Source organism: Populus alba, chromosome 4 (genome assembly GCF_005239225.2).
Source record: "Populus alba chromosome 4, ASM523922v2, whole genome shotgun sequence".
NCBI lineage: Eukaryota > Viridiplantae > Streptophyta > Magnoliopsida > Malpighiales > Salicaceae > Populus > Populus alba.
In genome coordinates this window covers 7,809,708-7,824,288 of record NC_133287.1, presented here as the reverse complement: position 1 = coordinate 7,824,288, position 14,581 = coordinate 7,809,708, and the positions used below count along the sequence as shown (strand labels likewise).

At 34.7% G+C, this 14,581-nt stretch overlaps 3 protein-coding genes across 12 annotated transcripts; 1 reads left to right on the top strand and 2 right to left on the bottom strand.

The window, feature by feature from the left end:
* Positions 1-1,596: 1,596 nt before the first annotated feature.
* Positions 1,597-6,583, bottom strand: LOC118049520 (methionine aminopeptidase 2B). 2 transcript variants are annotated; one of them, XM_035059527.2, is made up of 12 exons: positions 6,426-6,583; positions 6,115-6,315; positions 5,505-5,541; positions 5,313-5,420; positions 4,818-4,917; positions 4,589-4,734; positions 4,407-4,498; positions 4,178-4,272; positions 3,461-3,557; positions 2,655-2,798; positions 2,328-2,545; positions 1,597-1,901 (listed from the first exon to the last, which is right to left on the bottom strand). In XM_035059527.2, exons 2-12 carry the CDS (start codon positions 6,287-6,289, stop codon positions 1,791-1,793), a joined length of 1,323 nt encoding a protein of 440 aa, XP_034915418.1. In that variant the 5' UTR covers positions 6,290-6,315; positions 6,426-6,583; the 3' UTR covers positions 1,597-1,790. The 2 variants fall into 2 exon arrangements, with proteins under 2 accessions (XP_034915418.1, XP_034915424.1); XM_035059533.2 differs by having other exon boundaries at positions 6,415-6,572.
* A 1,006-nt stretch (positions 6,584-7,589) lies between these two features.
* On the top strand, positions 7,590-12,973 carry LOC118049534 (plant-specific TFIIB-related protein PTF2). 9 transcript variants are annotated; one of them, XM_073408761.1, is made up of 4 exons: positions 7,590-9,458; positions 10,549-10,851; positions 11,348-11,425; positions 12,730-12,973. In XM_073408761.1, the coding sequence occupies exon 1, from the start codon at positions 7,843-7,845 to the stop codon at positions 9,430-9,432; it is 1,590 nt and encodes a 529-aa protein (XP_073264862.1). In that variant the 5' UTR covers positions 7,590-7,842; the 3' UTR covers positions 9,433-9,458; positions 10,549-10,851; positions 11,348-11,425; positions 12,730-12,973. The 9 variants fall into 9 exon arrangements, with proteins under 9 accessions (XP_073264862.1, XP_073264861.1, XP_073264860.1 ...); XM_073408760.1 differs by having other exon boundaries at positions 12,318-12,973; XM_073408759.1 differs by having other exon boundaries at positions 11,833-12,973.
* Positions 11,642-12,052, bottom strand: LOC118049399 (uncharacterized). The gene has a single exon (XM_035059398.1). It carries the CDS (start codon positions 12,050-12,052, stop codon positions 11,642-11,644), a length of 411 nt encoding a protein of 136 aa, XP_034915289.1.
* Positions 12,974-14,581: the final 1,608 nt, after the last annotated feature.

Sequence of the window (14,581 nt, the reverse complement as noted above, 5' to 3'; positions counted from 1 at the left end):
TGTGTCATTAAAAAAAATAAGAACCTTAGACAGAGAGAAGAATTCTTGGAGATTCGAAATGTTTTTCAAGACAGCTCTTCAAGTAGAGAATCTCTCTTAACATCTTTCAAGTTATTTTTATCCATGCTTGAAGTCTACAAAAAACGAAACTCTATTGGATTAAGTCTAAACACCCTATAAAAGTTCTTCAACAATACCTTGAAGATAAATCAAAAGTACTTTTCGAGACATTAAATCATCAATTCTCGCTTCGCAATTCACGCCTAAAATCATATTCTTGTAAAGCATAAATATTGACTTAATTTCACAAATAAATCAAGTCGTTATATATCAAATTTAATGGAAGAATTATAATATTGTTTATTTTTTTGTAAGAGTATTTTAAATTGAGATTGTACCCCATTATATATTTTAATAAAATAAAATATTTGTACACATGTACTTAATTAATTTCAAGTGCTCAAAATTATGTTTACAAATATATCTGCTAATAGGATTTCAGTAACCTAAAAGTCAGGTTTTGATTTCTAAGACCTAAAAAACTTATTTACAACCTTTTTCTTTCCACTTGAAAATATCTAAGAAACATCATAGAAACTTCAATAAACACATTTTTAATATCAAAACTCCCTTTAAATGATCAAGAAAATCTAAAAATCACCCTAATTAAAAAAAAATCTTCAATCCCTAATCTACTTTTTCTAGAAAAATGAGGGATAAAAATACCTTAAGTTACACTCCTCTCATCAAATGAAATTTATTGACACAAAAATTGGTTTTTTTGTTGCTGGACTATTGCCAACCAATCCTTTTCTCTTTTCTCCACTGTATTTCAATAATTTTCAGGCTTGTTTCAAATTCAATGATTAAGACGAAAAAGAAGAAGAAAAGGTTTTTGATGAAAACATAGAATCCTAAAATTAAAATGACCGAAAGAAAGAGTCAACAAAGAATGTGGATCAATATTTTTTTTCCACCAAATTTGAGATAAACCCTGCTTTCTTTCTTTCTTTTTTAATAAAAAAACCTATCTTTAAGCTACAAATTCAAGCTATATCTTGTTAAATTGGTCATTCAATCAAATTTTAAAATCTGATTAAACCTTTAATTCTTAAAATATATACAAAAAAACAAAAGAAACTATCAACTCACAAATCATCATGAAAAAGATGTAATTTAAAAATAATAATAATAAAAAAATAGTTCTTCAGTGAAATCCACAATAAACTACAAGCACAACGCTGCACCGCAGTGAAATCCAGGAAAATTAATTTTCTTCATAATATAATTATAATTTTTGAAAGAAAGATCCTTCTCATAGTATATACTTTCTACTCTGTCCACCCTCTATAATCAACAATAAAAACAGAAACGGAATGAATAAAAAACGTAGCCTAGGGGACAAGCTTAAAATCCTTCTTCCTTGGGTGCTCAAGGATCTTGCGTCTCCCCCTACGTAATCTTAAAATTCGATACACGTGATTTCCTAGAATTGGTGAAATCCAAAGAAATGAGAGGGGCACCTACTAGTCAAGGTCTTCCTAGTTTCTTCACACGGAAATTAAAAGTCAAGTTGATGACTCCATGTGATCAACATTTCCATGTTAAAATCATGATTGTGATAGATAGATATTCCAAATCTTTTTCGCCATTATAAAGCTGTTAAAACCAGCAGTTACAAAACGAAGATGGATAAACTACACATTCAACTGAATATTTTAGTGATACAGTCACAAGGGTCATCAACAGGCAAATATATTATTCACCTACAAAATTTAACTCGATCCACGCTAGTAGTCATCGCCTCTCGATATGACCTCTTTGCAGGTTGGCCGCAGTAGGATGGTATGCTCGAATTGGGATACATAACTGCCCTTAACATCGCATAGAGGAGGATAAGGCTGCCAAAGAAAGAAAGGAGGAAGACTAATTACAATGCGTATAACAAATGTATGATATAGCAGTAGATGAAAGCTACACAAGTCATTATTTCTGTTGCAGCTATCTTGGCCCTCTGTGGTCATGATAATAGATTTGCGGCTGCTATCTACTGCAGTGTGTACTATATTTTATATTTTCAGGAGAACACGAGTTTTCAAGTTATAGCAAAATTCACCATAGCTGAAAGAACAAGACATCAAGAACTAAGCAAACCTGTAGGAGTACTGGGGATCCTATGATGAACCTGACAACAACTTAATGGGCAATGTTTTCTTTATTGATAAACAAGGCTATTTAAGTTATCTGTAGTCCAGATTGGTGCACAAACAGACAACTATGACGTGAAAAATTGAGGATTCCTTGGATATGAAAGAATTGAGAAATACCTGAATGATGCCAGAATCGCACAAATTTTTTAGTGCCATTAAATATTTAGTCTCTCCAACGCGATCTAAATACCGTCTACAAAAAGCCAATGTAGAGAAGTTCTTATTGATTGTTGCTAGCAGTTGCTTTGCTCTTGGCAACCTCAGAGGGATATGGCCAACATCAAAATTTTTCATGTAATGGCTGCACTCTAGATCTTCTCTTACATATCCTTTGCCTGAAAACATAACATAAAAAGACTTGTTACACCATAGGTCACAATTTTCACCAACTACCATCCCTTTCAAAAGATAAATCAATTCCCTGCCAGATGAAACAACTATTACCTGTAGATGCAAATGTTTCAATTGCAAAAAATTCACCCTCTTCCATCTTTGTCTGCTCCCCTCCTTTAACTATGGGAACAGATTTTCCAGCATGAATCTGATAGGGTCCAATGCTGTGCCCATTCAAATTTCGGATACTCTTAACTGCCAATGACATTTCAAGTCCATGTCACACACAAATATGCATTCATGGGTGCTTTTATAATAAATCAACAGATGTGCATGAAATCTCGAGCATATTCACTATCCTATCCATATAAAAAAAATACTTTGAACCACCAAAAGCAGTAACGTTTTCATTGTATATAAGGTGACCAATCATTCCTTATCTTTCAACATGATAACAAGTTATTCTTGATGCATGATGAAGTCAAATGAGGGAATTATGTTACTATTGCAAAGATTCAGGAACTGGAAACACAAAGTTCACACTGGGTCATGGCTCAACCATCAAATAATGTTAGATCCATTATGGGTAAAACTAAAATGGAATAGCATGATTTAGAACATGAGTTCTGGACCCCTGTACACCCAGATGCCCTAGATGGAAAAAAGAGAACGAAACATCCACAAGACTAGCTTTCAAGTTGCTTATTCACTCTATTCAACAGTTTACAATATTTTATGATGAAAAGAGATTGTTCCCCAAATTCTTTCCACAAATTCGTTATTCCAATTCTATCAAAAAAATCTAAAAGTTGTCCTATTGCATCACGTTAAGAGCTGATAAAAAAGAAACAATCAAATGGACACCAAATTAGCGTACCAACAAACCATTGAAATGCAGCATCAAATAAACATCATACCTTGAAACACCTTTCCATTAATTTCAACCTCGTATGATTCCATGACTTCTTGGATGGCAGCACCAACATCACAAAGACGCACATCAATCCCAGATTCCTGAAAAGTTAAAATAAAAATCAGCACAAGCTGTACTCTGCAAATAATTAAGCATGAGTGACAAACTCTTCAGAGCAGTTAGGTATTGGAAACAGTCACAACAAAACAAATGAAGACCTTAATCCTCTCAAGAGAACAAGAAAAGAGTCCTCAACAGTAAACACTTAAAACACCAATCCTGACTAATCTTAGTAAAACATCTCCTCCCTCATGTAAGAAAACCCATTCCAAGATTATCTAATCTTTTAGGAATGGATATACAGATGGGGAAAGAAAACATAGTTGGGCCAGCTATATAGCACCCTTTTGAAGGGAGTAAGTACAGGGATAGGGTATGCAAGAAAGATATTTTAGAAGAATTTGTAATAGGAGAGAAACAGAGTGAGTTCAGCTTTACTTGAATGTCAACTAAACTAATAAAATAGACCACTGCTTGCCCTTTTTGAATGTTAAACACAAGTTCCCATCATGAGAAAACTACATCATCAGCATTAAGAATTAGAAGCTATATCTTCAGCATTAGGAATTAGAAGACCACAAATTTCAAATCTATCCTTCCTTGGGCACATTACACACTCACAACAAGTCAAAAATTAACTTCAGAGATAAAAGGTCAGCACCTTGATTCCCGTGTTGGTTGCCTCACGTGAAGCTTCAAGTAGTGGATCATACATAGGGTTGAATGCCACTGTAAATGCACAGTCCACGATATGCCCTGCAAATTAAAAAATCACCCATTAATTAAAAGGCTCTAGCTGAGACAAACAGAAGTGTTGAACCAACAACGTTATAATAAAAAAAATTACAAATTAAACCATAAAACCCGAAATGTAGTACAAATGTTTTTACCATCAATATGGGTCCCAAAATCCAATTTCATCACATCATCATACTGAAGCACAGTCTTATCCCCTGAATTTGGGGTCCAATGAGCAGCGACCCTAACAATGAAAAAGAAATTTAATAAAGAAACTGAGGAAAAAAAAAAAACTACAGGTCACTAAATCCCCACATATAAAGTTGGCATTCACCAGTTCAGAGAGCATCCAGTAGGAAATGCAATGCCTGCTTGTAGACCATTCTCTGATATTAGCTTACGAACTGTGTTCTCCAAGGTCTCACAGAGATCCGTCATTAACATTCCAGGTTTCAAAATGCTTTTCATATACTTCCGTACCTAAAAACAAGTAGACTGCATTTCAAGAAGATGACACCAAATGCAGAGCAGGAATAAAGTAATAAGAAAGACCTATTAGCAACCTGGCGATGAACTTCTGCTGCCTGTCGAACTGAATTATACATTGGCTTTTCAAGACGCTCCAACTCTCTTTTCTCTTCAGACGTAGTCCTCCATAAATTACTAAAAGATCCAAGTTCCCATCAATTTTCACATAAAAAAGGATAAAAGATTATCAGAAAATTGAAAAAAATGACAACATATGGGACACATAAATTTAATCAACAATTTCACTTTCATATCTGAAAATTACAGATCTCAAACAGAAAAGAAACATGTATCATTCTACATTTACAAAATTAGTGTATTATAAGCATGCATCTTCTTTTTGTATATAACTGCTACATAATTTTGCTAAAACTCAGACACATTTGAGCCTATACCATGGCGCACTAATAGTCGATCTCAGAAAAAAAAAAAAGGAACAATATACTCTTGTTAGGCAGTGAATCCAATAGTAAACCAGATATTCACATGTGAAGGCAAGAGATTGGCAAAAGAAAAAAACATATACTCACTCATCTTTGTACTGTTGAATTTCACCTTCAGGAAACTCCCCTGTTGGAAAGAGATCAACAACAGGAATAGAGGGTGGATCAGTCTGCTTTGGTGATTCCTTCTTTTTCCTGTGGATTACAGAATAGGAAATTATTGGCTATTGGGTGAAAACATCATCAGGAAAGAGAATCACAATAGGAACGAGTACTAACTTGCTTTTATTTTTCTTCTTTTTCTTCTTTGTAACTTCTGCAAGAAAGCAATTTGCAAATACACACAATTTCATAAATTTGAAACATTATAATAAATCATTAAATCTCCTCAAATGAGATAATAATACCTAAAGGCATCCCGCTAATATCTCACAAAAAAACCCCCATTTATTGATAATGAGAATCAATCCCATGTTTTTCTATTTTTTCTCAAAAAAACTCCTTACAAGTTAAAATAAAAGGTACCATTGCTAAATTAACAAAGATATATAAGAATGAAAAACTCTATATAAACCTAGCTCTGCAGATAAATTGTATTTTCAAGATTTCAAAGAAAAAAGTCGTGTTTTTCTCATTCCAGTTCTTCAGAAGCTTAGGCCTAATGATAAAACCCTTTTCTCTGCCATATCCAATCCCCAGTTTGAGCCTTAGACCTCCTCTAAAATCAAATCAAATTGATCAAATAAAGTGATTAAACCCAACCAAATTAACAATAAAAGCCCAAAAAATATGACAAATTACAAAACTTAAGCATAATCCCATAGCAAAACACAACCCAAAAACGATAAATTAAGCAACTTAAGGACAACCCAATAACAAAAACAATCACCTTTGGTCTCTTCTTCTTCTCCTTCTTCATCTTCTTTTTGTATCACAGAAGAAACATCAGAAGAATCACCGTTTTCATTGCTAGTTGAAGCCTCTAAATTCCCATTTTTCTCTTCTTCTTTAGTCCCATTTTCTTCAACAGGAACTTGGGTTTTCACGTCTTCACTCGCCATCATTCGAAGACCCTTTCGCCTCAAAGAATCTAAAATTCATACATCTTTTAGACGCTAAAAATCTATCAATTTAAATCAAGAAAACATTGAATCAAATAGGAAACAAAAAATAAACCCAAGTCCCTAACCTTATTTTTACCTTGAGAACTGAATGTGAGATCGAGCTGGAGCCTGATAATGCTGTGATAAAAAGAGTGATCGATAATTACATGCAGGGAGGCAGGGCTGATGAAGAAAGAGAGAATAAAAGTTTGAGTTAAACTGGAGGCTATTTTAGGTTTTAGTTTCGTACGCGCAAACCCGTGCGGTTTTATAGCTTCACACGTGTTTTCTTGAGGATAAAACGTGTCCCTATATTTTGTGGACTGTTTCATTGTGATCTGTTAACTGTTTTTTCACATCAATCAAATCCCCAATTCCACTTTTTAAATAAAAATGTCTATATGGATTTTGAATTTGTTAAAACGTAAATTATGAGTTAAATTATGCTATAATTTTTAATTTATAAGAAATACCTCGAACGTGGCATTTTCTAAACACGTCATGTAAAATACAAGCGCTTTTGTATACTTTTATATTTTTTTTATCTATTTTTTTTTATTTATAATATGTAATTTTATAAAAATAAAAAAATCTCTCTTCATTCAATTTTAAACACATGTCATCTTCTAATCATGCAATGTATTATAAACTATGTTTTGGATTCAACATAGTGTTTTGTAATGCAATGTGAAATATAATATTTTTATATAATATTTTTTAATTAAAAATATATTAAAATAATTTTTTTTATTTTTGATATGAATACATTAAATTTATTAAATAACATTTAAAAATATTAATTTAATTTTTTTCAAGTAAAAAGTAGTTCGAAAATCACTTTATAAATATATTGAACAACATTATCAAATAAAATTTTAATCTAATAATATATTGAATAATCAAGAAAATATAAAAAAGGAATATAGTGAATCAAAATAATATTATAGAGATATAATAATTTAAGATGTATTTGAGAGTGTAGTAATGTTCGTTTTTTAAAGTATTTTTTATTCGAAAATGCATCAAATCAAAAATACATCAAAATAATATATATTTTTTATTTTTTAAAATTATTTTTAATATCAAAAAATTTAAAAAATAAAAAAAATAATTTAAAAAAAATTAAAAATTTTTAAAAACATAATTTTAAATGCATTTCAAAACACAAACTAATTACTATGATAATTTGAGCTTTAACTTAATTAAAACTAGGTAAAATCGATCACTAATTTAGAAATCAAAGACACTCGTATGGACCCAAAAACTGCAAGGACTAAAACATACGTTTTGGACAAGAGACAGACAACCTAATCCAGCCGACCGGCGGAGATCTCAGACTGGTAAAATAAAACCTAACAAGACAAACAGTTAAACGCTGTCGCTTCCTTCTTCTCCTCCCTCTTCTTTCTTCAACAACATACCCTCTCCACGCGATTCAAAATCCAAAATTTTTTCCATTGAAAATCAAATTTCTCAGCAACCAAACACCCTCAGAGAAAACCCAGTTCCCCAAAATGTCCTGCAAAGCTTGTGGGCTCAGAACCCTTACCAGGGACGATGCAACAGAGAACATGATATGTGATTCATGTGGTACAGTCCAGGATTTCACCAACTATCAAGAACGTACCTTTAACATTAATGGGCCAACAGGTGTGTTTATAAGTATAGGCTCTTCAGGCTGTGGTAGTGTTTTGAATTATAGAGAGAAGAAGATTTATGAGGCAAATAATTTAATAGATGATATTGTTTTTAAGTTAGGGTTAACTGGTGGTTCAAAAGTTAGTGAAATTAGAGATATGATTAGTAAAGTTACTGATGGGGAGTTTGGTTCAAGTGAGAGTAGATGGTTTAGTATTTCTGTTGGTGCTTGTGTTTATGTTGTAATGAGGAGTGGTGATAAAAGTTTGAGCATTGAGGAGGTGAGTAGTGTTGTTGAGTGTGATATTCATGAATTAGGGAGGATGGTCGTGAGGGTTGTTGAGCATTTGGGGATGAAGTTACCAGGTTTTGATATAGTGGGCAGTTTTGAGAGGGTGGTTAGGAGTTTGTCGATTTCGGACAGGGTTGAGGGGGACGTGTTGGAGAGGATGAGGAAACAAGGTATTTTTTTAGTGCAATGTGCTGTGAAGTGGTTTTTGACTACAGGAAGGAGGCCGTTGCCGGTTGTTGTGGCTGTTTTGGTTTTGGTTGCTGAGTTGAATGGGGTGGAGGGGGTTAAGATTGAGGAGGTTGCCAGAGAGGTTCATATTGCAGTGTCTACTTGTAGGTTGAGATACAAGGAATTGTTGGAGGTGATTGCTAAGGTAGCGCAAGAGATTTTGCCATGGGGGAAGGATGTAAATGTGAAGAATGCAGTGAAGAATGCACCATTTGTGATTCGATATTTGGAGATGAAATGTATGGCGAAGAGTGGTGGGGAAAAAAAGGGTTTGGAGAGTACTGAGTTTGATTTGGGAGAAGTGGTTGGTGAGTATTTTAGTAAGAATGTTGTGGAGGATAGTTTGGAATGTGAGGATTTGCGGTATTTTGAGTTGGAAGATGCTATTGGGTTTGATAAGACTGACATTGATGAGGTGGATAAGCTTCAGCTCTCACATGAGTGCTTGTCGATGGTTTATGACAAGTTCCTGATGGATGGTGGTTGTGGTAGATATATGGAAGAAAGTGGAAAGGTTCTTGGGAGGAAAAGGGAGAGAGAGCTTGAGATTCAGGCAACAGAATGGTGGAATGGAAAATCAGAGTTGAGCAAGAAGCTTTTGCTAAAACAGTTATTGGAGAAAGATATAGGATTTAGTGTTATGCCTCCATCTTTTGTCAAAGGTTGTACAACAATTAAGAAGAGGAGAGCAAAGATAAATGCTGCAAAGCTGCGGATTGATAGGATTATGAATCCATGGAATACTGATTCAGGTAGTGGTAAAGTTTGCACTGTTGAAGGTGCACATGATCGGAAGAGGAAAAGAAAATCACTGGTAAAAGATATTGATTGGGAGGATTTTGTCATTGAGACCCTCCTTCTTCATCAGGTGAAAGAGGAGGAAATTGAGAAAGGGTATTACAACACCTTGATGGACTTGCATGTTTTCAATTCTGGTACTACGTGAGAGCTTACAGCACAGGAAGCAAAAAGGTCAGGTTACAATTTTTTCATTTGTGGAAGCAATATTGAAGAGTTTTTTTGGAGAAAATAGTCGCATGATATTTTTGGGGAGCAGATATGTTTTATATTTCTGCCAGAACTAGTGCTTCAATGTCTGTTTTTCATCTTTATTGCAACCCCTATAAATCTATACAAGTTCAATACAAAATTATGGAATATAATGATTTCATTTTCTTGCTCTTTGTAGTTCTTTACGTGTTAACACAGTAATTCTGCCACTTGTCATGATCAATGATTTCATTTTCTTGCTCTTTATAGTTCCTTACATGTTAACACAGTAATTCTGCAAATTGTCATGATCTTTTTGCTGGGCATGAAGGACCACCATTGCCCTCAGGGGTTAGTGTGTTCCTCTGACTGCTGATTGGCTTATTCCTTACCATTTTGGGACTTCAACTTACAGCTTCAATTTTTTCCAGTAATATTCAGTATCCTTACTGTTTTATGGTAAAAAGAAAAAAAAGGGTCTTATTAAGAATGATATTTGAAAGATGTTTTTGTAGAAAAGAAGTCTGTTTGCTTAGTTTTCGATGGAGAAGGTTTCTGACTGTTCCAGACATATTTTGGCTGCACCTTGCATCATTGAAAGCTATGTCTGCATGTGTCAGTGGCATGGTTGGTTCTTCTTTCATAATTGCTCTATAGTATGGCTCAAGTGCTTTAATTAATTTGTGTTGTTTCTGTCTATCATGTTGCCTGCTTAAAAAATTCTCATTAATAGCTGTCTGGAAGTATATACATATGGATTGCACAGACCTTTACTTATATATTAAGCTGGGGAGGTGAGGTTTTGAAGGATGCATTTCCTGGGTTTGTTTCTTGCCTTGCTTCTGGAGTATGAAGAAATAGGATCTAGTGTGAGTTTTGAATGTTCTTGAATGGGAGTCTCTTCCATCAGGTTCCTTCCAACAGATAGTTTGGGTAATGCTTTTCTTTGCCATCTTATGGTTGATATGGCTGCTGGTTAATGATGTGTTATTTGACACATGGACTGCACAATTGTAATCTATTTATTGTAATCTTAGTCAGGTTGTGTGCTTGGTTTACTGCGGTATTGCAGATTTCACTTACACGCCAACAATCTGTTGTTAACTGAGATTGCATTGCAAAATGGCCCAGCATCCACAAGATTAGGCTTTGCAAACTGTGGAGCCCACCTGAGGAGTGCTGGTTGAAATGGAGGACTGATAGCTCTTTGATGGGCAAGCCCATTCCTTCTGGAATTGAGGGTGTTCTTGGGAACTGTGATGGGGGGGAGTGTTGTGCATGTTTTCATCACAATCTGGCACTATGGATTCCAATTATCTATGATTGATGCTTGCTTGTTAAGCCGTGCTAGGAGAAAAGGAAAAGTGGCAATCAAGTATGGCATCCTTAATTTATTTCCTTTTCCATCTCATTTCTGGCATTGATATGGCATTTCATGCCTACCGTAATTTCTTTAACTGAATTGGAATGCTTATTTTCTAATGAGAAGCCTGTTTCTAGTGCTTACTGCTCACAATCTTACAATTTTTCTGTTCATTTTCTTGTTTGCTGTTTCAATTGTTTTGCTTTCCTATTTATTGGGTATTGGTCAGCTGAAAAGAGGACTTCTAGCAAGTAGTTAGCTTTCTGCACATTTTGGGTCTAGAGTTACAACATTCTTTTAACTAATTTTGTGTTTCAAGTTCCATTTTGTTCTGTCTTTTGTTTCCCGGTTGAGATAGAGAGAGAGTCCTCATAATTGCAGAATCTTTCTTTGCTCGATTAAGAACTTGACACTGTTGAGGGAACACGTCAAATTTCTGCAGTTCAGATGAGATGTTTTGATGGGTTCAATCCGATCATATTCATTTTGAATGTCAATCTTTGCACAGGCTAAGAACTTGAGACTGGTTCCAGAGGCAGTAGAAGCATTTTGCAATTGCAACTAGAATTTGTCAAGCGCATTAAAGGTAATTTTGACAACTAACATGAGCATCTCTTTTTATCAGAATTATAATTTGCTTTTATTGTCTTGTGAAATACTGTTTTGCATAGCTCACCAATCCATGGTGAGAGAATTGCAAAATTAAGGAAATAAAATGCAACAAAAGGAAGCTATATTTAGGACATAGAGCTTGAGGAACTCTTGCAGGCAGCTGGTGAAACTACAAAACTCTTGACGTGCATTACTGACCAGCAGCAAATGCCTCTACTGGGAATGTCTTGGTGATGCCAGCAAGACTCTTGAAGTGAATTTTGCCAGTTGGTGGGTCATCAATGGTTATCTCATTTACTGGTGGCCATAGCATGAGTTCCTTAGCTTTCACTCCCTTGAGTTTCCTTATCTGCTTTTTGCTGACATAACCCTTTATATCAGTGTCATAGCTCATAGTCTTGCTGGCTATCTTGAAGTTGTGTTCAACCTTCTTCTTTTGGACGATCCACATGTATCCAGTACTCCTAACAAAACCAACTTCTATCACGTCTGCAAGAGGGAGAAGTCCCAGGGGAAGTCCAAACTCCTCAAGAAGAGAGATTGCCATTTTAAGCCCTTCCTGATGACCCTTTGCGGCAACTCCTCCTTCCTTCTCAGCCATGGATGATGGTCTCTCTTTGGTTAGAATTCACTTTTGAGGCCAATTTGTTTGAATGGAGTTGCTTTGAAGGAGTACCTCCATTTAAACCCAGTGCTCACATGCATAAGACAAACTTAATGGAGAAACCAAAGTGACTTGCATTGAATTAACCACCACCAGAATTGGTTTTCACTTCAAAAACTGGCTGTTATCTTTATTGTTTAAATGTTTCTACTGCAATTATTTTGTAATGTTTATTATCTGTAGCTTGTCCAACCTTGATCAGGAAAATTATTCTCCTATGCAATCTCAATAATGTCGTCTTTCCGCCCTGAACAAAGGTTTGTCAATTGCACTTCACTGTACTTCCTCCTACAAAAGCTTTATGTAAAAAGAAGGCTGAATTGCTTACATTTTACTTTCTGTATCCATTTTCATGTCAAGCATAAGGGGTTTCACTCAATTATTCTTAAAATTAAAATTCTCTGGGTCAAGAATATACTCAAGAGTAGGACCAAGAAGTCAGTCACTGTTCAGTAAGTATGCTGCGTGGCAAATTGTGGGGCAGTTTCTGTAACTAATGTTTTCAAGTCTTTGTTTTGCCTGATTTCTATTTTCTGTTTCCTCCACTGTATTTTGTGATGCTTTTGAGGTTCTCATTTTATTTTGTAAAATATAAAATTTGTCTTGCACGGAAGTTGGCTGCTTTGTGACCGGTGAATTGTAATACTGCATTCACTCGTCAACTGGGAAAGAAAACCTGTGGCAGGCCAAGGCCACAGTGGCACTATGGCATGCAGATCCAATGTTGAGCTTAATCTGTGGTTGTTACTGTTGGATTGCTCGATTGTAAGAATCATATGCTACAAAGAAACTCGTCGCCTCTTTGTACATTGTTTCCTTTTGTATATGTGTTAATACAAGAGAAAAGTTATTCAGCCATCGTCCTGGTTTCCTCTGTGATCCATTTCTTTAAGGTAGCTAATTCCTTCATTTTTTTTTTTTTTTAGGTAATGGATGTTGAACCTATCGAGTCTAGACTGAATTTGGCTAGTTCACAAGTGTCTTTTGAGTTTGGTAAAGCTAATATCAAAGCCAATTTAAATTAAAACCCAACTAGAATTAACCTCTCCGCCAAGGATTTTATAATTCACTAATTAGTTTAACAACCATGTTTTTGTGTTTTATCTTATCTGATTCTTACTCTACAAGTTATTGAACATTTTTAAACCCATTAAAACTCTGTATTGAAACTTCGGCCAATCTCTTACCCCATAAAACTTTGGGCTTGGGTTTAAAACTCCCAAACCCTTACCATATCCACCAACTTGTAGGTTTCCAAGTTTAACTTGCAACATATCATCCACAATAGCTACCAGAGAAACATCATGAATTATAATCACTCTATTAGGTGGTACATAATCATACAATGCTCGAAAAAATGACATCTTAATGGTTCAATGACTATTGGCATTGTACCACCATTGTGCCAATGAAAACCATGAATACCACTTCCTGGGACTATACACTGTCATATATATTAAGTAATTATCCAGGCTTTGGTTTACCCTATCAGATTACCCATCTGTTTGAGGGTGATAGGTTGAGCTCATGAATAACTTGACCCCCAACCTTCTAAATAGTTTCCTCCAAAAAATACTTGAAAATATCTTGTCTTTATTAGTTACAATTGAAGCAGACAAACCATAAAACTTATAAAAATGATTCAGAAATGTGTGTGTAACATCTTGAGCTGAAAATGGATGTGTTAAAGCAATAAAATAGGTAAATTTTGTAAATCTGTCCACTGCCACCTCAATGGTATCCATACCTTCAAACTTAGGAAGCGTTCATTGCAATATCCTTCCATGCACCTTCCTATAATGGAAGAGGTTATAACAGCCTTGGATAAGTTACTATTTTCATTTTTGCTCTCTTACAAGTATCACATTCTTTTACCACTTGCTTAACTAGTACTTGCTTCATTGTTGGCCAATAAAAAGATGCCTTAAGCCTTTTGTATGAGTTTTGAAATCTTGCATGCCTACCAATACAGGAATCATGAGTATCATCAACTAACCCTCTCTTTAATTCTCCATTACTGCTAATTACAATTTTGTTTTTATACCTTAATACCCCATAAGTCAAGGTGAATTCAGGCTAACTGTTAGTGCTGATTAACTTTGCAGCCATAATAGTCTTCAACTTAGGATCAATTTCTTATGACTTATTGATCTCCTCATACCATGCTTGTACTATTGTTGTTATAGCATGAATGCTGCTAGACTTTTCTTCGTCCGTTCCCATATTTGCTGTTAATTTGTTATACTTTAAACTTAGATAAGGCATCTGCAACCAAATTATCTATGTCTTTCCTGTACTGAATGACATACTGTAATTCTAATAGTTTTGTCAAACCTTTTCTCTATAAAGGTATATGAACTTTCATTTCCTTCTAGAGGAGCTTGAAGAGCAAAAAGACTATTAGAGCTAGTACATACGAATGTTTGTGAACTGACGAGGAAACTGTCACTAAATCAAAATAGGTAC

Coding starts and splice junctions, on each gene's coding strand:
- LOC118049520 (XM_035059527.2), bottom strand. CDS start 6,289: ATGATGGCGAGTGAAGACGTGAAAACCCAAGTTCCTGTTGAAGAAAAT. Junction 3,558..4,177: donor CAACCAACACGGGAATCAAG/GTGCTGACCTTT, acceptor TTAACTTTTCAG/GAATCTGGGATTGATGTGCG. Junction 2,546..2,654: donor TGAAACATTTGCATCTACAG/GTAATAGTTGTT, acceptor TTATGTTTTCAG/GCAAAGGATATGTAAGAGAA.
- LOC118049534 (XM_073408761.1), top strand. CDS start 7,843: ATGTCCTGCAAAGCTTGTGGGCTCAGAACCCTTACCAGGGACGATGCA.
- LOC118049399 (XM_035059398.1), bottom strand. CDS start 12,052: ATGGCTGAGAAGGAAGGAGGAGTTGCCGCAAAGGGTCATCAGGAAGGG.